This window comes from Nipponia nippon, unplaced genomic scaffold, assembly GCF_047370975.1.
Source record: "Nipponia nippon isolate SJK-2023a ecotype South Korea unplaced genomic scaffold, ASM4737097v1 scaffold_57, whole genome shotgun sequence".
Taxonomy (NCBI): Eukaryota; Metazoa; Chordata; class Aves; order Pelecaniformes; family Threskiornithidae; genus Nipponia; species Nipponia nippon.
In genome coordinates this window covers 381,340-405,415 of record NW_028262377.1, presented here as the reverse complement: position 1 = coordinate 405,415, position 24,076 = coordinate 381,340, and the positions used below count along the sequence as shown (strand labels likewise).

General features: G+C 40.7%; 1 protein-coding gene across 1 annotated transcript in view; it reads right to left on the bottom strand.

Annotated features, from left to right (window-relative positions):
- Positions 1-8,870: 8,870 nt before the first annotated feature.
- Positions 8,871-24,076, bottom strand: part of LOC148051691 (uncharacterized) — a 52,765-nt gene continuing 37,559 nt past the window's right edge. Inside the window, exons 5-6 of the mRNA XM_087735455.1 lie at positions 13,149-13,208; positions 8,871-9,909 (exon numbers count right to left, since the gene is read on the bottom strand). Coding sequence (XP_087591581.1) covers positions 9,238-9,909; positions 13,149-13,208 — 732 coding nt within the window. The 3' untranslated portion in view covers positions 8,871-9,237. The remainder of the gene's footprint in view (positions 9,910-13,148; positions 13,209-24,076) is intronic.

The window sequence follows — 24,076 nt, the reverse complement described above, 5'->3', positions numbered from 1 at the left end:
CTTCCCCATCCCACTGGTGGGGGGGAGTGAGCGAGCAGCTGTGAGGTGCTTAGTTGCTGGCTGGGGTTAAACCACAACAGTCCTTTTTGGCGCCCAACGTGGGGCACGAAGGGTTTGAGATAATAACAGATTAACCAGAGCGTATTAAGAAATTTGCATCTGTTAACAGTTGCTGGTCATAATATTGATTCATCTCTTCTCAGTATTAGTCTACCTGATCTGCACCATGCTCTTGTTTTTGCAGTACGTGTTAAAGATTGGTGTTGGGTGTTGCAGATTGCTGTGCTCTGCTGTGATTAGTGATGTTTTGCCTGGGAGATTTGTTATTAAAACACTGACCTTGAGCGTTATCTGGTATTTGGGTTCTGTAGTGAAGCCATCACTGTACTTCGGGTACCACCTCATGGAGACAATTAGCAATTATACCTCTTCCTCTGAGAGGTTTTTTATGGAGGAAATACAGAATGGCACCTTCGCTGCCTTATTCTATGATGTTTCCTCCTTCATTACAACAACTTTTCAGTATCTTGAACATCCTTGGGTAGTTAAGATCTATCTATTGGTATTTCTTGGGAATATTGTTTCGATTTTGTCTAAGGTTAATAAGCATTTTAAGAATATCATCTAGAGATCTGTCCCAAGGCTGGATAGTTATGAGTGGCAGGGTGTGTGGGAGAGCATGGGCAAATGCCTAGGATGGTGGGCCCCTGCAATGTTTTGGAACTTCACCCCTGAATAAGTGCAGAATCCTGAAAAATTAGTAGAACATTTGGAAACAGTATGCTGTCATCCTGGCAATTCTAGGGAGACACAAATCACTGCAATGTCCTGGGGCCTGGCCCATGCCTACCGAGCCCTATTAAACACTATTCAGAACCCTCAAGGGGAAGAGAAGGCCTCTGGATCTGACAACAAAACGACTGATGCTGCGGCTATGCCAGCCCTGGAAACAGACACTGCAGCTACACCAGCCCCTGTGACGAGCGCTGCCAATACGCCAGCCCCTGTGACGGGCGCTGCGGTTATGCCAGCCCCAGTGACAGGCACTGTGGCTATGCCAGTCCCGGTGACAGGCGCTGTGGCTATGCCAGTCCCGGCAACAGGCGCTGCAGTTATACCGGTCCCGGTAACAGACACTGCGGCTATGCCAGCCCCCGTGACAGGCTCTGTGGCTATGCCAGTCCTGGCAACAAGCACTGTGGCTATGCCAGTCCCGGTAACAGGCGCTGTGGCTACACCAGAGAACCAACCCACGCCAGTATCAGTCACCCCTATAGACAAGAAAATCAACTCGTTTAGTAAGGGCTGATGATGAACCAGGGCCATCACAGGAACAGGAGGAGGAAGAGGCAGAACCCACAAATGAGATGGTAACCACCCGATCTCTGTCCCTGAGTGAGCTGCGAGATATGCGAAAAGATTTCAGTTGTCGTCCAGGCGAGCACATCATCACTTGGCTGCTCCGATGCTGGGATAATGGGGCCAGTAGCCTGGAATTAGAGGGTAGGGAAGCCAAGCAGCTGGGATCCCTTTCTAGGGAAGGGGGCATTGGCAAAGCGATTGGAAAAGGGGCAAAAGCCCTCAGCCTCTGGAGGCGACTCCTGTCAGGCATGAAGGAAAGGTATCCCTTCAAGGAAGATGTTATATGTCACCCAGGCAAGTGGACCACCATGGAGAGAGGTATCCAGTACCTGAGGGAATTAGCCGTACTGGAGGTGATGCATAAAGACTTGAACAATGAGCAGTTATCCAAAGATCAAGATGAAGTCCAGTGCACATGACCCATGTGGCGGAAGTTTGTATGGAGCGCACCATCATCATATGAAAACTCATTGGCAATAATGACCTGGAAAGATGGAGAGGAACAGATGGTGGATGAATTGGCTGGCCAGCTCCGACAATACGAAGAAAGTCTCTCTTCCTCCCTATGGGCCTGCATCTTGGCTGTGGAGAAACTGCCTGACGTGCTAGCTGAGAAATTATCCCGGGAGTTCCAGCGATTCAAAAAGAGGACATGTCCTACTCCTCACCTGTACGGACCAGTATCTCAGCCATCAGGAGTAAGCATTCCTCTCTTCAAGAGAGAAGATATAGTGAATACACACCACGGGCCACCCTGTGGTTTTTTCTGTGTGACCGTGGAGAGGACATGAGGAAGTGGGATGGAAAATCTACCTCAACCCTAGAGGCACAGGTATGTGATTTGCAAGGAAAAAAATTACAAAAGGTGGTTCTCCCAGGAAAATTGCTGCTCCAGTTTCCAGTGGGCAGTTCCCTAGACAGGGTAGAAGGGCTGATTTTGCTTCCGATCTTAATAAAGGGATTTTTGATTCGCATTTACAAGAAGTGAGTAATGAATGCTATGACCAGGACTAGAGGGGCCCTGCCTCCAGCCAGGTGGAGGAAAGGGACAACCGGGTGTACTGGACTGTGTGGATTTGATGGCCTGGCACATCAGCCCCACAGGAGTATAAGGCTTTAGTAGACACCGGTGCACAGTGTACCCTCATGCCATCAAGCTATAAAGGGCAGAACCCATCTGTATTTCTGGAGTGACAGGGGGATCCCAACAGCTGACTGTATTGGAGGCTGAAGTGAGCTTAACCAGGAAGGAGTGGCAGAAGCACCCCATTGTGACTGGCCCAGAGGCTCCGTGCATCCTTGGCATAGACTACCTCAAGAAAGGGTATTTCAAGGACCCAAAAGGGTACCGGTGGGCTTTTGGTATAGCTGCCTTGGAGACGGAGGAAATTAAACAGCTGTCTACCCTTCCCGGTCTCTCAAAGGACCCTTCTGTTGTGGGGTTGCTGAGGGTCAAAGAACAACAGGTGCCAATTGCTACCACAACGGTGCACCGGCGGCAATATCGCACCAACAGAGACTCCCTGATTCCCATCCATAAGCTGTTTCGTCAGCTGGAGAGCCAAGGAGTGATCAGCAAGACTCGCTCACCTTTTAACAGTCCCATATGGCCAGTGCGAAAGTCTAATGGAGAGTGGAGACAAACAGTAGACTATTGGGGCCTGAACGAAGTAACGCCACCACTGAGTGCTGCTGTGCCAGACATGCTAGAACTTCAATACGAACTGGAGTCAAAGGCAGCCAAGTGGTATGCCGCAATTGACATCGCTAATGCATTGTTCTCAATCCCTTTGGCAGCAGAGTGCAGGCCACAGTTTGCTTTCACTTGGAGGGGTGTCCAGTACACCTGGAATCGACGGCCCCAGGGGTGGAAACACAGCCCTACCATTTCCCATGGACTGATCCAGACTGCACTGGAACAAGGTGAGGCTCCGGAACACCTGCAGTACATTGATGACATCATCATGTGGGGCAACACAGCAGAAGAGGTTTTTGAGAAAGGGAAGAAAAATAGTACAAATTCTTCTGGAGGCTGGCTTTGCCATAAAACAAAGTAAGGTCAAGGGACCTGCACAGGAGATCCAGTTTTTAGGAATAAAATGGCAAGATGGACGTCATCAGATCCCAATGGATGTGATCAACAAAATGACAGCCATGTCTCCACCAACCAGCGAAAAGGAAACACAAGCTTTCTTGGGAGTTGTGGGTTTTTGGAGAATGCATATTCCAAATTACAGTCTCATCGTAAGCCCTCTCTATCAAGTGACCCAGAAGAAGAACGATTTCAAATGGGGCCCTGAGCAACAACAAGCCTTTGAACAAATTAAACAGGAGATGCAGTTCATGCAGTAGCCCTTGGGCCAGTCTGGGCAGGGCAAGATGTAAAAAAATGTGCTCTACACTGCAGCTGGGGAGAACAGCCCTACCTGTAGCCTCTGGCAGAAAGCAGCAAGGGGAGACTTGAGGTCGACCCCTAGGGTTTTGGAGTCAGGGATACAGAGGATCTGAGGCCCGCTATACTCCAACTGAAAAAGAGATATAGGCAGCATATGAAGGGGTTCGAGCTGCTTCGGAAGTGGTTGGTACTGAAGCACAGCTCCTCCTGGCACCCCGACTGCCGGTGCTGGGCTGGATGTTCAAAGGAAGGATCCCCTGTACACATCAGACAACTGATGCTCCATTGATTAAGTGGGTCACACTGACCACACAACAGGCTCGAATAGGAAACCCCAGTTGACCAGGAATCTTGGAAGTGATCCTGGACTGGCCAGAAGGCCAAAATTTCAGAATCTTGCCAGAGGAGGAGGTGACGCATGCTGAGGAGGCCCCGCTGTATAATAAACTGCCAGAAAATGAGAAGCAATATGCCCTGTTCACTGATGGGTCCTGTCGTCTTGTGGGGAAGCATTGGAGGTGGAAAGCTGCTGTATGGAGTCCTGTACTACAAGTTGCAGAAGCTGCTGAAGAAGAAGGTGAATCGAGTCAGTATGCAGAGGTGAAGGCCATCCAGCTGGCTTTAGATATTGCCGAACGAGAAAAGTGGCCAATGCTCTATCTCTGTACTGACTCATGGATGGTGGCAAATGCCCTGTGGGGGTGGTTGCAGCAATGGAAGCAGAGCAACTGGCAGTGCAGAGGCAAACCCATCTGGGCTGCCGCACTGTGGCAAGATATTGCTGCCCGGATAGAGAACCTGGTTGTAAAAGTATGTCACGTAGATGCTCACGTACCCAAGAGTCAGGCCACTGAAGAACATCAAAACAACCAGCAGGTGGATCAGGCTGCTAAGATTGAAGTGGCTCAGGTGGATCTGGACTGGCAACATGAGGGTGAATTATTTCTAGCTCAGTGGGCCCATGACACCTCAGGCCATCAAGGAAGAGATGCAACATAGAGATGGGCTCGTGATCGAGGGGTCGACCTGACCATGGACGCTATTGCACAGGTTATCCATGAATGCGAGACATGCGCTGCGATCAAGCAAGCCAAGCGGCTAAAGCCTCTCTGGTATGGAGGACGATGGCTGAAATATCAATATGGGGAGGCCTGGCAGGTTGATTATAGCACACTCCCACAAACCTGCCAAGGCAAGCGCCATGTGCTTACAATGGTGGAAGCAACCACCGGATGGCTGGAAACATATCCTGTGCCCCATGCCACTGCCCGGAACACTATCCTGGGCCTTGAAAAGCAAGTCCTGTGGTGACATGGCACCCCAGAAAGAATTGAGTCAGATAATGGGACTCATTTCCGAAAGAACCTCATAGGCACCTGGGCCAAAGAGCATGGCATTGAGTGGGTATATCACATCCCCTATCATGCACCAGCCTCCAGGAAAATCAAACGATACAATGGACTGTTAAAGACTACACAGAGAGCAATGGGTGGTGGGACATTCAAACATTGGGATACGCATTTAGCAAAGGTCACCTGGTTAGTCAACACTAGGGGATCTGCCAGTTGATCTGGCCCTGCCCAGTCAAGAATTTTACGTACTGTAGAGGGGGATAATGTCCCTGTAGTGCACATAAAAAATATGCTGGGGAAGACAGTCTGGGTTATTCCTGCCTTGGGCAGAGGTAAACCCATTTGTGGGATTGTTTTTGCTCAAGGACCTGGGTGCACTTGGTGGGTGATGCAGAAGGATGGGGAAGTCTGATGTGTATCTCAAGGGGATTTGATTTTTGGGTGTGAGAATAGCCAATGATTTCAATTGTATGATATTAATTGCTATATAATACTGTATGTCATAACTTCTGTGGTTGCTGTATGACATATCAATGGTATTACAGTAAGAATCACCCAGATTAATGAAGAATGAACTTTGATGAAACCGAGCAAAGTGCAGCAATGATAGAACTGGACAAGTACAGCAGTGATGGAACCAGAATTGGCTTCAGCATGCAACAATCCAACACCACACACCATCACTCCTGCCTTGAAGGACTGTTATGACAGATGGAGCCCAAAGTCATGGACTAAATGAACTCAACGGACATTTTAGAATGATGGCCCATAGACTTAGGGAATGATATCTGTGTGTATATATCAAAAGACTGAAAAAGTGGTGGTGATTAATTGGGATGTATTGGAAAGTGTGGGACCTGGGCATGACGTAGATGGTATAGAATAAGGGGTGGATACTGTCCTCGTTTCGGCTGGGATAGAGTTAATTTTCTTCCTAGTAGCTGGTATAGTGCTGTGTTTTTGATTTAGTATGTGATTAATGTTGATAACACACTGATGTTTTAGTTGTTGCTAAGTAGTGCTTACACAGGGTCAAGGCCTTCTCATACTGCCCTGCCAGCAAGGAGGCTGGAGGTGCACAAGAAGCTGGGAGGGGACACGGCTGGGACAGCTGACAAAACTGACCAAAGGGCTATTCCATACCATATGACATCATGCTCAGTATATAAACTAGGGGAAAAGTTGTCTGGGGGTCTGCTGCTTGGGAACTGGCTGGGCATCAGTCAGCGGGTGGTGAGCAATTGCATTGTGTGTCACTTGTTTTGTATAGTCTTTTATCATTATAATTATTTTCCCTTCCTTTTCGTCCTATTAAATTGTCTTTATCTCAACCCATGAGTTTTACCTTTTTTCCAATTCTCTCCCCCATCCCACTGGGGGCGGGGAGTGAGCAAATGGCTGTGTGGTGTTTAGCTGCCTGCCGGGTTAAACCATGAGATCTCCAATAGCACATCTCACACACACTGTAAGTACCACCCAAATTACCCATTTTTACTCCCTCAGTTCCCTGCTTGTTCTACATGTTCTACCAAAACTTTGATAACAATAGGGCTTAGGTTAACTAGTGTGCCAGGACCATAATTACTAACTCTTTCTAGATTTTCATCCTATATTTATATTTCAAGTTTCTTTGGTGCAGACAGATGTGTTTTTCTGCTTCTGCAGCATGTAACATGATATGGTCCTGCTTCTTGACTACCCACTCTATTTCTTGATGTAACACCAAATCCTACTCCGATGAACTCTAAGAAATTGCTCAGAACCATCAGGACACAATACTATACAACACATTCATGTTCACACTCGAGGGACTTAAGAGATGGGTACCTACATGCACAATTTAAATTCAGTGCTCTGCTTACATCAACAAGTACCTCCATTTTGATCAAGAAGAGAGACATGTTGCTGCAGCTATACTGTTCCAGGGCACAAGCCATATGAACTACCTTATCAGAGTGTAGGAGAGATGCATGTCTGCACTGGCCTGTGTATGCTTAACCCTAAATTTTTCACCTTCCTTCAGTTAGCTGCCTAAGCCTCTTTGAGAGACAGAATAGGATGAAAGGCTTCTTACATCCTCAGCTTCTTTGATCAGCTCCTTGCTTAGTGTCCTGGTTTAACGTTCCTGTCCTTTCCTTGCGCACTGGGCAGACATCCCTAGCTGCATACATGGGGACTGTGAATTCTGCTGTTTGGGACAATGGCTAAAAGATGGACACTAGCCATCTATTGTCCAACCCAACAAGCTTGACGTTGCCCTCGGAGGCTCTCCAGCAGCGCAAATTTCTGAACCCATTTGGCTTATGAGGACTGCAGCATATCATAGAATTATAGAATGATTTGGGTTGGAAGGGACCTTAAAGATCATCTAGTTCCAACCCCCCTGCCATGGGCAGGGATACCTTCCACTAGACCAGGTTGCTCAAAGCCCCACCCAACCTGGCCTTGAACACTTCCAGGGAGGGGGCATCCACAACTTCTCTGGGCAACCTGTTCCAGTGTCTCACCACCCTCACAGTAAAGAATTTCTTCCTAATATCTAATCTAAATCTACCCTCTTTCAGTTTAAAACCGTTACCCCTCGTCCTATCACTACACTCCCTGATAAAGAGTCCCTCCCCATCTTTCCTGTAGGCCCCCTTTAAGTACTGGAAGGCCGCTATAAGGTCCCCCCGGAGCCTTCTCTAGGCTAAACAACCCCAACTGTCTCAACATGTCCTCATAGGGGAGGTGCTCCAGCCCCCCAGTCATCTTTGTGGCTCTCCTCTGGACCCGCTCGAGCAGGTCCATGTCTTTCTTACGCTGGGGCCCCCAGAGCTGAACATAGTACTCCAGGTGGGGTGTCACGAGAGCGGAGTAGAGGGGCAGAATCACCTCCCTCGACCTGCTGGCCACGCTTCTTTTGATGCAGCCCAGGATGCAATTGGCTTTCTGGGCTGCGAGCGCACATTGCTGGCTCATATTCACTTTTTCCTCCACCAGTACCCCCAAGTCCTTCTCCACAGGGCTGCTCTCAATCCACTCATCCCCCAGCCTGTATTTGTGCTTGGGATTCCCTCGACCCAGGTGCGGGACCTTGCACTTGGCCTTGCTGAACTTCATGAGGTTCGCATGGGCCCACCTCTCTAGTGTGTCAAGGTCCCTCTGGATAGCATCCTTTCCCTCTAGAGTATCATCAACCACACCACTCAGCTTGGTGTCATCCACAAACTACCTGAGGGTGCACTCAATCCCACTGTCCATGTCCCTCACAAAGATGTCAAATAATACTGGTCCCAATACAGACCCCTGAGGGACCCCACTCGTCACTGGTCTCCACCCGGACATCGAGCCGTTGACTGCAACTCTTTGAGTGCGACCATCCAGCCAATTCCTTATCCACCGAGTGGTCCACCCATCAAATCCATGTCTCTCCATTTTAGAGACAAGGATGTTGTGCAGGACAGTATCAAATGCTTTGCACAAGTCCAGGTAGATGACAACAATCACTCTTCCCTTATCCACCAATGCTGTAACCCCATCGTAGAAGGCCACCAAATTTGTCAGGCACGATTTGCCCTTAGTGAAGCCATGTTGTCTGTCATCAATCACCTCTCTGTTTTCCATGTGCCTTAGCATAGCTTCCAGGAGGATCTGCTCCATGATCTTACCAGGCACAGAGGTGAGACTGACCGGCCTATAGTTCCCCGGGTCTTCCTCTCTTCCCTTTTTGAAAATGGGGGTTATGTTTCCCCTTTTCCAGTCACCGGGAACTTCACCAGTCTGCCATGACTTTTCAATTATGATGGAGAGTGGCTTAGCAACTTCATCTGCCAGTTCCCTCAGGACCCTTGGATGCATCTCATCAGGTCCCACGGACTTGTGCACCTTCAGGTTCCTTAGATGGTCTCGAACCTGATCTTCTCCTACAGTGGGTGGTTCTTCATTCTCCCAGTCCCTGCCTTTGGATTCTGTGAATTGGGCAGCATGGCTAGAGCACTTGCCAGTGAAGACCGAGGCAAAAAAGTTGTTGAGTACCTCAGCCTTCTCCATGTTGGTTGTAGCTAGGTCTCGCATTTCACTCATCAGGGGGGTACAGTTTCTTTCATCTTCCTTTGTTGTCCTATGTACCTGAAGAAACCCTTCTTGTTATTTTTTTACATCCCTAGCCAAGTTCAGCTCCAGCTGCCCCTTGGCTTTCCTGATCCCCTCCCTGCACTCTTGGGCCATATCCCTATAATCTCCCCAGGATGTGTATCCCTGCCTCCACTGCCTATGCATTTTGGGTTTGTCTTTTAGTTTGGCTAAGAGGTCCTGACTTAGCCAAGCTGGCCTCCTGCCTCCCCTGCCCGACTTCTTGCACATCGGGATTGAGAGCTCTTGCGCCCCAAGAAAACTGTCTTTAAATATCTCCCAGCTCTCATTCGCTCCTTTGCCTCTGAGGGCACTTTCCCAAGGGACCCCACACACTAGTGCCCTAAACAGTCGAAAGTTTGCCTTTCTGAGGTTTAGGGTCCTGACTCTACTTTTTACCCATCTTGTACACCTCAAGATTAAGAATTCCACCAGGGCATGATCGCTGCAGCCCAGGCTACCTCCAGTCTTGACCTCTCCGATGATAAGTCCTTCCGCATTAGTGAGCAACAGGTCCAGCAGTGCCTCTCCTCTGGTCGGGCTCTCCGACACCTGTACTAGGAAGTTGTCCTCAGTGCACTCCAGTAGTTTCCTTGATTGCTCGCAGTTCGCTGTGCCGCTTTTCCAGCGGATGTCCAGGTGGTTGAAGTCCCCTGTCAGGATCAGGGCCTGCGAGCGTGATGCTTCCTGCAGTTGAAGAAAGAACTCTTCATCCACCTCCTCTCCTTGATCGGGTGGCCTGTAGTAGACACCAACCACAAAGTTTCCTTTGTTGGCTTGGTCTCTAGTTTTCACCCATAAGCTCTCGACCTGCGCATTGCTGTTCATCAAAGATAGCTCTGTGCAATCAATCCCATTTTTAGCATAGAGGGCAACTCCCCCACCTCTCCTTCCTTGCCTGTCCCTTCTGAATAGTTTATAGCCATCAATCACAGCACTCCAATTGTGCGATTCATCCCACCAAGTTTCCGTGATAGCAATCGGGTCGTAGTTTTCCATCTGGGCAGCAGCTACCAGCTCCTCCTGTTTGTTTCCCATGCTGTGTGCATTGGTATAGAGGCACTTCAGCTGGGCTATCAGCCACATCCCCTTTTTAGAGGGGTTCGCCCTAATTTCCTTGAGGCAATTCACAGGTTTTTCCCTGTTGCTTCCTAATGCCTCAGCAACCCCTGGCTCTTCTCTAGTGCTTAGAACTCCATCCCCTTCCCCCCACTAAATCTAGTTAAATCTAATTAAACTCCATTTACCGATTATGTTACTGTGACATATTTGATTTACGAATTAAACAGATGCAACCTCTTATGTGTTTCAAAAAAAAATGCCCCTTTTATGATTTAAATGCAAGCTTTGAACCCCATTCATTTCATTCATGATTTCTAACATGCAGAAAAACTGGGCATCTCCAGATTAATCATGCATTCAGTTAACAGACTCAAGTATTCTATTCTACTATAGGAAGGAGCAGCTGTGATATGAGACATTAGAAAGCACACTGTTCAGAATACCTATGATTACGTATTCTTTCTCATACCCACCTATGTATCAAAAGTGTCAGGAGGGAAAAAAAAAAAAATATCCCTGAAGTTTCATTGGGAACAGTAACTCCTATTACACTGCACAAGCAAGGCAACCGGGAAATTAATCAGGTTTCTGGAAAGACTCTCCAGCCTGCAGCTTGGGAAATCTTTTCTGAGACTTTTCAGCTGCACAGGAATACAGCCATCATCAAACCCAAGTTCATTAGACTGAAGAGGTACAGATGGGATACGTAAGTTTAGCTGAAATACAGTATACTGTATGAACATAATGAGAAGACTGTATTTTAAAAAGTGTAAGTGTAAAACACTGATATCAAGACATGAAGTTGCTCCCATCCTGATGTGTGGAATGGCATGGGTGAGTAGTTTCATTATTCTGAAACAAACAAACAAAACCAAAACAAGATAGTCTTTCTACAGAAGAGCTGTTTTTTCCAATGATATGTTTCATTCACTGTATCCAATCTTATCCAACTGTGCTATATATACCCACATTACAATTCACCTCTGCTCTAGGTGATGACAGCTGCATTCTCATATAGTCAAAATACCTCAGAAGTCTTCCAAAACTGTAACTTCCCCTTTACAAAGCCTTTTAATTAGAAATACCATGAGCTTATGCTTTAAGAAAACATAAAAAGATTTACTGGTTTAATATAGAGAAAAATCAATCAAAATGTTTTACATAATAAAGGTTGTTAGGAAATGTATTCATGAAACATACTGCAAAATCAGAGTTACTGTCACATGTAAAATGGGAAATCCTGGTATGCAAAGAAATTACATGCATTGTGTGGATAAAAATCAACTCTGCTTTTTTTTAGTTTAATACAATGCATCTTTTACAGGTCTTGAAAATAAAAAAAAATCTCTTTTAATTTCATTTATAAACACACCTATTACTTCTTTCCTTTCCTCCATCTCCATCTATATGCCTAGCACTATAATAAAACAAATGGGTATGCCTTATCAGCTCTCCACACTCTAAGTTTGATGCCAGATTAATGACTAGGCACTTCTGCAAATAACTATTTCTGAAAGGTTATAAAAACATTTATGATCTTTACTGCTAAGTTTAAACCTCCAGAAAATTCCTTTAATAAATATATATTAATAAATATATATAAAATAAATATAAATATATAATATAAAATAAAATCCTTTTATAAATATTAAGAATTGCAATATTAAATATTCAAATCTTAAACTAATAAACTATTGATGTTTAATGTTTTAATTTATTAACATCTATTGCAAATTAACTTTATTATTTAAAATAAGTATTTAATATTGTTGAATATTAAATTATTAAATGTATTGTTTTATTAATTACATAAAATAAACAGAAAATTAATCAACAAGTTTTCTTAAAAACCCAATAAAGGAAAACTATACATTTCTTTAGATTGTTTAAAAAGCATTTTTCTCAAAGAATTTTTAGTTTTATTTTTCTTTCCTTTCTTCCCCCCCTTCCAAGAAATTCTCAGGAATGCCATCAGTGAGAATTCTATTAACTAGCTGACAGTGCTTCCACAGGAATGTAATAACAATAAAAGGAATACTAGTATTATTTTCTCACTGAAGCCTAAGTCATGGCCAAAACTGAAGAGGATAAACAGCAGCACCATCTTTAATGACCAAAGAATAATATGGGGAAAGGACTTGGGAATAGATTCAGGGCTATTCATGGTCAGAAAATAACTTTTATTCTACAGAAGTAGATCTTTGATTAATAAGCACATAAAAACAGTTGAATTCATTTTGGAAGATGAGTTTACCCAGAGATAAAAACATTGGGAACAAAGAAATAATAGTTCCAAGTCAGAGAGCGGGTTCTTTAAAAGAAAGTGAAGGAGCAATATATTTGAGGTGAAACCTAGAAAAGATGTAGTCAAAGACAAGGAAGAACAAGGTTTCAAGAAATTAAGAATGGTGTATAAAAGGCACTTAAAGACTCAAGGTGAATGAAGGAGACCTGTATTTATATGTATACAAAGAGGTCATTGGAAACTTCAGCAATAACATCCTCTTTGAAATGCATGTCAAGTCAGAGAAAAATCTAGATTAGACCTACATCTATATTAGGAAGGTCTAGACTAGAAGAGAAACTCTAATAATTGCAGGGAGTATATTTGACAAAAAGGAAGACGAAAATGAGACTACATTTGAGTCAAATGGAGTTAGGTTTGGGTTATTACAAGAAAGCAAAAAGGCAGTCCTAAAATGCACTTTCATTGCAATAAGAAAAGAGCTAGACTAAAATAACAAATTAAGAAAAAGAATTAGTTTCTTGATCTTTAGCTGACAATAAGTATTCATTAACTTTTTTCATAGACTGGCTCAGTTCTAAAAAACACCAAGAAGTGTTGAAAATGTGTTATTACTTACTGTTTTTGTCCCATGTTGGAGTGTAATTTCATGAGAATCTGGAATTTTCTTGACAGGGTTCTGGAGAAGAAAAAAAAAAAAAAAAGAAAATCCACCTCTGTGAAAACAGTGCTATGACAAAACAAACCAACCAACAAACCAACCACTGCAATATATATAAAGGTAAGAAATGTTTCCCTCACACCAGCCATAACCTGAGGAAGGGAAGGGGGGGGGTTGTGGATCAGAAACGAGAGACTGATTCCAGATTTTTATTTTTATGGATATACCCCTAAAAGTATGAGGAATAATTAAGAAGTTAAAAAAATATGAGACTACCTTAATAAAGAACAAAAACAGTAAAAGATTTCATGTTTTTCCTTTTTAGAAAACACTAAAATTCTCTTTGCTTCTTAATCAACAATATCTAATGATCTTGAATTGTGATTTAGCCAATCCATCATATTATACAATGACTTTTCAAATAAAATTAATCTATGAAGTAGATTAAATTAATGAGAAAAAAAAATCTAGAAATTCATTACAGGAGCTAAGTTACCTACATGGTTTATTAAGATCATGGATTGGCTTCCCATTTCCACTTGTGTGATTACCCCCAGATCTCATGGGGCTTCACGACTGCCACTTCAATGGCAGCCATAACATAGTCAAAACAATGTAATTCAGGGCATTTCATTTAACAGCAACATAAAGATCAAAAGCAATTATAATTTAAAATATCTAACACACCACACTAACATCTGTAATACAAATATGAAAATAGTTAATTTACACAGAAAGAAACATACTGAAAGTACTGCAGTAATTGCAAGGTTCTACAAATGTCATTTGAATCATTATTCTCAAAATGCTCATTTGTCTGGTACCATGTAATTTCCTAAAACAGACACAATCCATCATTTTGATGCCAGATATGTTTGTTATAATTTTCTGTTGCCAAAGCTTGATTTTAAAATAATTTGTAAGCACACTTCATATTATATGTTCTATCTCTTTCCTTATCCATCTCTGCCAGTTCCTTCCCTTTTTTCACTCTTGCCACAGAAAGTCTCTAAAGCACCAGGCTGATTTCCTTTATACTCGTTTTCTCCTCTAGTTCCATCAGCTTTATTTCTTTGATAAAACTGAAACTTTCATTATCTTTGATTTAGCCAAACCTACCTCTCTTTATAACTTTACTTCTTACCACTAACAACAGCTCTGACTCCCAAACCAACTGTATAGTTCCTTTCCCTTTTCTCATGTATATATATACACACACACAGAGATAAGCCAGCAGAACACTCATGCCCTCTGTTTTCACATTCACAGCATATGCATATCTTTGATAGTCACAGGTATTTGAAGGGAAACTCTAGTATTAGCATGGAAATCTTATATATGCACCTGAGGGGAAAAAAAAAAAAATCATGGGACTGTGGTCCATGCTAAGTCTGAAAAGGTAACAATAAAGGTTTATAAATAGCTACACATGACCTTGTGAAAGGTATAGCCCACATGGCATTAAGAGCCACTTTCACAGCCTTAGTGGTTTAGAAGTTGAGAAACAGGTGTAACTCAAAATTCCCAAGTGAAGCTTTATGAAAATGAGTTTATTGTTCAATTTGACACTATAAAGCACCCAGAGAAAGGTATAATTATAATACAAATGAAGTTTTCCATACTTGATCATTCCCTGCACTATAAATTGGTATTTGCTGGTTTAGTGATGCAAAAAACTGCTCAACAGCTGCTGCCTGTACTTGCCATCTAAGCACATTCCATAAAAACAGAAGTGTGAAAAGGAAACAGCCAGCTTCCAAGATTCATACTGCCATCACCCACAACGAAAGATGTACTACTACTGTGAATCAAAGGCTTTCACAGAAACCATCTGTTGCTGGAAGGAGAAACAGCATTTTGGTCATTCTCATCTTAATCATTGCAAAGTTGCTTATTTTATATTCCTTACCACAAAGGTAGGTATTGTATGTCTATATTGTGTCAGCACTGAACTTAATTTTGACAGGGTATCTTAACTACTTTAAGAGTTCTTTCAATAATTCAAACAAAAAACTTTAAATTAATAAACAAAATGTGCTAGAACAAACCTATTTAATTTTAATTGCTAGCTCCTCCAGGTAACGATAATCAAATCCCTCTTTTAATGAGAAAAGTGAACCACTCTCAAAAACATTTTTGCTTTACAGTGCACTCATGTTGAACACCGTTCTGGCTACTTATCTTTAAGGGAGAACAACAGATAGGAATACATTCTGCCACCCAATACAGCCCGAGTCTGAAAGTCAGACATTTTGTGAGTGCTAGCAGTGCTACATTCTGCAGTGTCCAAGGGATGCCTGACAGATAAAGTAACTGTTTAGACTATTCAAAACAAAAAAATTAAAATAATGTCCAGGAACACATCTTGGCATAACATCTTCAAAAGAGCCAAATATTTACAAAAAACCAAGGTGGCTTATTCTATTTTAGTAACTATGAACTTCCTAAATTACTGAGAATACTATAAACATCTCTAACCTGCTACAACAAATGCCTATATGTGCGCACAAAACTCAGATACAACTACCACTTTTCCAGTTATTACATTCCAAATAAAGACTGTCAATATGATCCTTTTTCACTCTCAAAGGAAAATATAGTTAATACATTTTATGCTGATTTGAACAACAGGATCCCATGTATATTGGAATATTACTGTAAGTCTGACTAATCGAAAAGGTAGAGTTTGCCCAAAGCGTACCTGCACTTCCAGATCTTCCAATTGCTGCTTGGATTTCAACTGCCAGTTTATACAAATTGATTTTAATATTTCAATAACACTGTTCCAGAAAATTTGTATTGTAATTAAAAGTAGACGAGATAACAGGATTTTTCTGTTGGTTTTTTGGGTTTTTTTTGTTTGTGTGGTTTTTTGTTGTTTTTTGTTTTTGTTTTGTTTTTGTGTGGGGTTTTTGTTTTTTTTTAACCATATAAGAACAAAGACAACATGTTAAATTTATCTTTCTCTTTAAGCAGAAATAAAGGAAAACAGTTTTGGTGTTAACATATTTCCTTATATTTTTACAAAAATTCTCAATTTCCTGGTTTTCACAAGATTAATATATATCTTAAATCTGTGAAATTGCATATTCTAGGAGTTCACAGTTTTACTCAAAAATGAAAAGTCGTACCTTTCAAATAATTTCTGCAAAGGGACACTGCAAGTCAGGAATCACATTTGCAATTTGCAGTTACATTTTTTCAGGGAATTCCAGTCCTAGTTGACTGTTAAGCTCCTGTGCCTGACAACACTCTTCTATTCACTTTGCCGCTGTTCCTAAATACTGTGGGGTTTTTTTTCTTGTTCCTTTTGGGAGCTTCCTTATCTTCAAGCAATACTCAGAAAATATGCCACTAGAAAACACAGGCTGATACTAGGTCACAGAGTCTCCAAGATCTCTTGAGAAAAATCAAAGACAAAAACATCCAAATAATCCAATGATGCAGGTCAAATCAAACAATTGAGAAAATGGACACAAAAGGAAAAAGTAGTTAAAATCTAGACTTCTACAAGACATCCTTCAATATCCTTGGGATTGTGAATATGGGCAATAGTTGGGATTTGTCAGAAGACAGAGGGATACAGGAGCTGAGAAAAGAATGGGCTGGTATCTATATGATAAACTAAATGTTTGGCTTGGGGAAAAAGTCAGGTCTTGCAGCAATTAAAAAAAAAAACAAACCACCAAAAAACCCACCACTAAACAGGATCAGAGAGATGAACTTACAATTAAAAAAATACCTCAACCTTAACCATCTGTTAGCCTTGCTAATAGACTGAACATCCAAAAGTCATTTTAGAAGTCTGAAATTAGATTATGTTCACAGGCTTAAATGGATAAAAGCAAAGACTATGAAAAACAAAATGTAAATTCCACAATGACGCAACAAGGGCCAGGTCCAGGAGACACTCTGCTGATCTCACATATGCAGTAACTGTGAACTGAACTTGGTGAAAAATAAATAAATTAATCCACTAGAATCCAACCTCTCCCTCCCCCCAAAACCCTCAAAGTTAGTATGTAGGTCCTCAAATGACTCACCTTTTCATGGCCAAACCAGAGAGGGGCAGAATGATGCATTTATGCCTAAAAGTACCTCTACTGCTGTGTTTGCAGAGGTCTGTAATTCACTATATGGAAACTGTCCTGCATGAAAGAGACTTGCAAGCTATAGGTAACCTTTCACACACTGGGCCCTTAAATGAGAACTTTTCTGGGCATCCACAAAACTACTATTTAACAGAGGAAAGAATACAATTTTTTTTTTCTCTGTATTTGGAACTGTCCTTAGATTGCAGTATAGAGGATCTTGCCTTCCTTGAGGATTTCAAGATCAGATGTTGCCCTGGAAGCAAATACGACTTTCCTTTTCTGGATAGCTCCTGTGTTCTCAGAGCTCCCCCAAAACGCTGACTTGCTGGAGACTTGAAGAAACTTCCTATTTGTGGAAGCAGAGCTATGGTACAGCATGGAGAAAACCATGCAAAACTACAACTGGTTAAACTAAATGTGAGCACTTCCCCTGCCTTGAGCAGGGGAAGAGGTTAAAGTTGGCTTGGCTACTACTTACTTTAAATACCTTAAGCACTATACTAGAAAAGTCCCTTCTGCTGGATTTCATCCAGCAGAAATGTTTAAATACTCACACCCTGCCCTTTTGAGTCTCTGCTTTGGTACACCCTGCATGGAAGATGCTGTCTGTTCATGGGCAGGAGTGAAGAAAAGGAGGCAGGAGCTACCCTTTACAGAGACTTCTCCATTTCTGATGAAACTGTGGGTTTCATAGAACAAATTTAACAGAGGTGGTCTGACACAGATGATTGTTGCCTCGCTAGAAGACAGATGGAATAACTGGGTTCCTAATGGACAGCAGGAATAGCCAGTGGAAGCAGGAGGGGGACAAAAAAACCCCCAAAACTCTAGCATCAAATGGTGATGGAAATACCTTCAGCAACTTAAGTAGCAGCAGCAATTCAAACTCCCAACTGAAGGACTCTCTGCAGAAAACCATGTTTTAATCATCCAAATCCCAGGCCTTCTGGCAATTAAGAAAAAAGAACTTTCTGTTTTCAAGCATTTTTTTTTTTAAATATGTCATGTTCATGTTTTCTTTTAAGTTTTGTTAAAGCCTCCTCTCTTCCCCTCCAAAGTGACTGTATCGCATGGAAAAGCAAATGCCACACTGCTGGGGGGCGAGGTGGGGGGAGCAGGAACATTTGAGAGCCTTTGAAAGGCTTTTATTTTAGACTCCAGCATACAGACTGACAGTGCTGAAATCTTCTTTCTTGTGACCAGGAAATAATAATTTTCTATATTTTCCATTCTTCTCCATCAGAGAGTTCAAAGTAATAGGTGTGATTAAAAAAATAGTAATCAAGAGTGACCGGAGTAGTTAAAAAGAGAAATGTAACGTCTCCTAATAAAAGTGTTCGTGCTGTAAATTATGTAACATCTTGAAAGAAAATACTCTTAAGCAATTTTAAGACTAAAACAAACGGGCAGACAACTTGTCAACAATCACAACAGAAAGGATGGGATTTCCGACACAGTAATTCCCAAAGCAAAAAGGTACAACACCACAAGCTCCTCAGTCTAGACAGATAAAACACCACAGAAAACTGCTGAATTGTACAGATAAACTGTTATAACAGCATCACAGAAATCTGGTCCAACTGCCATGGTATCCAGGCACAACGATATGCTAATCCCAATAGCAGAAGGCTTTAAACAAATTTTATTTTAGAAGAACAAAAAAGCAACTCATGTTTGTTGTTGCTTGCCAATTTCTGCATCAAATGTGTTCAGTTTACAGGTCAAAGTATTCTCTCTCAAACATCACCTATAATCCAACCCAAGTGCTTCTCTTTTCATACAGAAGTCTAACAAACTTCACAGGGGGACACTTGCACAACCTCCTTGTCTTGTGGTTAAGTTCAGAGCCACAAACATGCAGTTTGCTCTTTCTATCTCACATCCAACTTGGATAGATACTACATATGTGTAAATGAATGAAATTCAAGAGACTATTCTAGTGATGATGAACAGAGAGAACAGAATCTTGTTCCATCCTTCAATATTGAGTCTGAAATGCTATTAGAAGAAAAATAAAAGGAGGTGTGAGAGGTGTATTTCACAGATCTGGAAGAAAACATGCCTCATTCCTCTTTTCAGACTAGAATTATGTTTTAAGCCATTAGGCACCCAGCTGAATTTTCCATGACAGCAGTGAAAGCTGAAGACAGTAATAAGAATTTAAATTGATTTTTTCTGGTTGTGGCTTTTTTTTGTTGTTTTTGTTTGGTTTTTTTTAAACCCCTATTGCAAACAAATGCACACTGATGTTCATGCTTTGTTCCACAAGTTACTCCTCATGCACTGATTAAAACCATATTACTTGTAAAACAGGCAGTTTTTCCAAGTCACAATTTTTCATTATTTTCCTCCATAACTTAAATTGAAAATAAATGTCTGAGAGAGACACTAAGGTTGTATAAGCCAACATTCAAGAGAAAGATGGGAGTATGAAAAAAAAAAAACCAAACCAACCCACAATGTGAGAAATGGATAAGATGCTGTTTTACAGCAACAGGAAAATAGAAACGTTTTTGGGTTTATAGTAATGCATTATCCACAAACTTGCATGCATAAGGAAGCATCCAGATTTGAGAGAACATTTCAACAACTTTCAATTTCCTCTCTTTTAGGTGTTAGAGTTAACAGATGTATTCTGATGCAAACTTGCATGTTATTAAATTCAGTTTGCCCTAGATTCATATAATCTAAGTTTACAAATGCGATGCATCTAAATATGGAAAACAGTTACTTTAGACTTCCTATACAGCCTTCAAAAAGGGACAGATAACTCCAGAAAAAGAATCAGTGTATCAAAAAACTGAATAATCTGGAGACCTCTCCATGTCATGAACTATTCAGGGAGTGCAAGGCAGTTCAATTCCTAACATAGGTGCCTTGATTAGGTTGGATGAATCAGGACCTATATGTGTGTTTGTTTATCTAAAATTTTGGCCTGAAAAAGATAAAGGAAAATATTATGAAAAACAGGAGGATACATGGAAACACTGGTATGAATCATCTTGGATGATATTCCCATGAAACACCCACAATATCTGTTACTCTTGGAAAAACATAGATAACTTGTAACTCCATGACAAATGCAGAAAACCTTCAGAATGAACAGAAACATTAAAAGGGCTCTACATAATGCTATCTCCCCCAGTCATCCTTTAATTTGGGTAACACTAAAAGCAGCACAGAACTCATGTCTTGAAATTTAAGTACGGGAAGACTAAGGAGAGATTATTCTTTAGTGAGTTAAGATGCATTACTCTGGGGTGCATTCAAGAATTAAGGAGGTGCTTAAATAGATGAACTTCCTTTCGAATGCCTACAGGAAGTAAATTTATTTATTCAATATGGAAACGATACTGTGGCTAGCTTCTCTCAACATCATCTAATTCACAGCCTCATGAAATTTTTTTCTTATGATCTGAACCAGAGTGTTTTGTCAGGTTTAACCAGCAAGGGAAAAGATTAGAAAGATAAAAAAAATATTAGAAGATTAAATCTTCATTCCAACATATGACTGCCTAAAACTACACATTCGTAATGTTATTATAGGTCAGATACAACATATTTTATTAGATGATGGGTCAAATGGTAATTCAGAGACCATTCCCAGACACAACACATAACATGAATTAAACCTCTTCTTCCCTTTCGTGCAACTTACTGGCATGCCCCCTTCTGAAAAGGCTCCAATGCCTTAACAATTTACAAAAGGTATTGCAATTAGAGTCTCAGCACAGTTTGCAAATACATTTTTAGATATAAACATCATACTTCTAAAGTACAGCAAAAAGCCTGCCTGATCTGTCTCCTGGGTGATATTTTCAGATAGATTTCAGGAGGTTGCTTTTTTTCACCTAGATTCTAAAATCTCGTTCAGATAATTTCAAAATTTATAACAAGCCCTTGATTTATGAAGTCATAGTTTATATTACTATTTATGACCTGGGAATTGTTCTCAAAATGTATACCAGAGAAATTCTCTTGAGCCTTTTCTAAAGCAATTTGTAGTCACTGATAAAACTGATTTAAATCTAAAATTGCCTATGGTCATTCAAGTTTCCTTTGCAGTTTCTGGGAGAGCGATTTACTTAAGCTGAGTGTTCTGGTGATATTTCAGATATGTTACATTCTGCTCACATAACCAACTGCGTATTTCAGCTTTATCATCTCAGTTTCAAATGTGTATAAATATAAATACTTCATGTTTGCTAAACAGTATGCGCAACTGCCACATACCACCAAAACACCCATGTTCAGTCAATACAGTTTTACTACAGCAAGATACACAAAATTACTACTACCTACCATGTTGAGAATGAAAAAAAACACTAGCATTTTCAGTCAAATATAACCGTTATTAAGATTATTCTTTAGAGCTGAATAGAATATTTCATTTTGACCTAAAGGAATAGTTTTATTTACTCTGAAACAGTAGAGCAAAATAGCACACATAACCATAGATCAGCTGACAACAAGAGAAACAAAACACACAACTAACATCTTTGCTCTGCTCTGAAAGCTCTGCTCAGGCTGGCAGGTAACCAAATAGCAGCTTAATTCTGAAATCAGAAAGGACAAATAATTGTGAACTTCCATCTCTTCGAAGCCAAATGCACATGTTCAGATGCAAACAGGCCTCACTTTGCGCAAACAGGCATTCACATATTTCACATCCAGTTTGATAAGAATTTCTGTACCTCATAAATTCCACATGGGATTTCTACTGCAGGGAATATGCCCTAGAAGACGCACATGAAAGAATCTAAGAACACAACATGAGAAGCAGGACCAGACTGAACCTAACTTTCATTAATGCATAACATTTTTCAACTTGCTAGCCAGATCACGTAATTATTTACATTAAACTCACTCTAAAACATACTTTATCTAAACTGTACAAACTCTTTATCATATCAACTTTTGGCAAAATTTAGGAAAAAAAATGCATTAAGTTCTTTCACTTGACTCACCGAGAGAAACTATGAAAACCAAGGTTACACTAAGAATTCCAGAAGCAGTATCCTGGCTTTTAATAATTAGAACACTTTTAGATGCTTTTCAGTCATTAAAATAGCTTTACAGTTCTCCAGATTTGTCTTCTGTCTTAAATTATTTATGAAGTATTTTAGGATTCAAACCATACATCTACAAAGTTTAACACTTTTTGCAAAAAAAATGCCTCCCCTCCAAATATTTTAAAAGTCGGTGATATTATTAAGCCTTTATAATTCATGCAGCAAAAGGTAATTTTAGTTATGTGCACTTCTATGGAAGTACATTAAAATAATATATGCAGTAGAATAAGTACTAGTTTCTTTTGCAAGTTTCATAAGCAGTGGAGTTAAGTCTATTAGCAGCACTACCCTCTAAACTTTAATTTTGGACTCATCAAAACTTAAAAAGCCAACACAACCAATAGATGTTCAATATACAGCACTTATATCTAAAACACACATGGAGATTATTACAATGGAAATAAAACAGAATAGAATAGAAAATATATTTTTCCTCTCGTCAAACAAGAGCCTGATGTTCACCTTAAGACTTCTGGTGATCATGTTGGCACAGAATTTCATAAACATCAAGGCAATACGAATAAGAACCTCTATACCAGTATAACAGCAACTGCATTAGTGAGCCATCTCTTTTAAACTACACATATTTTAACAACCAAAATTAAAACAATACACCATTTAGCTGTAGAGCAATCCTTGACCTTTGACTTTGTGCAATTTATTTCATTCCTGCATACTCTATTTCCTCATCTGAAAAATTTGAATAAATAATATCTATCATAAGAAATCTGCTACAAGGTTTTATTCAGCAATGTTGGTGAAGTTCTTCAAATTCCTCAGGGATCCTGTTATTCTTAGCAAACACACTACAGTCAGCAAAACTAAACAAACGCATCTCTAGAGAGTTGTCCACAGACCATACTTTTCAATAGTTCTCCAATTCTGATTGTAAAAAGGTGTTCACTCAAATGTTTACTCCAAGATCTTAAAAGAGACAAATTTAAGCATACTGTCCCACTCAGTGACAAATATTCCAGTTGTCTACAAACTTACTAATCAATTAGGATAAGGAATTAAAACGGGGGGTAGGGTGGGGTCATCAGATAGTCATGCAAAGAAGATCTACAACCACAGGGTGAGGGTAGGGGTTAAAAATTATAGCATATCTAAGTTACTGCAGGGAGGAAGGACAATTTCCTATCTAGCTCCCATAGCTGGTTCCAATTTTATTACTGTTTTGATTACTAATTCTCCCATGCCACTCATAAATTACCTTCAAAACATTAACATTTAAGCTGTGTTATAGCAGCACAATTATATGCAATGTGACATGACAATAAATTGCTAAAGTGACTTTAACTATGCATCTGGAAATAGGAAAAGATACATTTATATTGTACACGTGAGGTCCATGCTTGGAAGGAACACACCTTTCTCCATGCTTCACTCAGGTATATTCCTTTAACTAAAGCTGTTATGTCAGAAGAAGGTAGTGCATTATGGCCAGTTGGTGTATCTCATATTAAAACCACTGTAATACCCATCAACCTTGAAAATTATTTGCAGTATGTTCAGTGCAAATACTAAGCACTAGGTTAAAAGTCACAGCCAGTGTGAATATCTTGGTTTTATTTTTAATCATAAACCAAATCATTTTTAAAAGATGTGCCCAAGAATTATAAACCATGCTTACCTTCTATTCATTTATATGATATGCCTTACTATAGTATCTATAAGTGATGAAAGCCCTCCAGCATACTGTATAAAAAAAAAAATACTG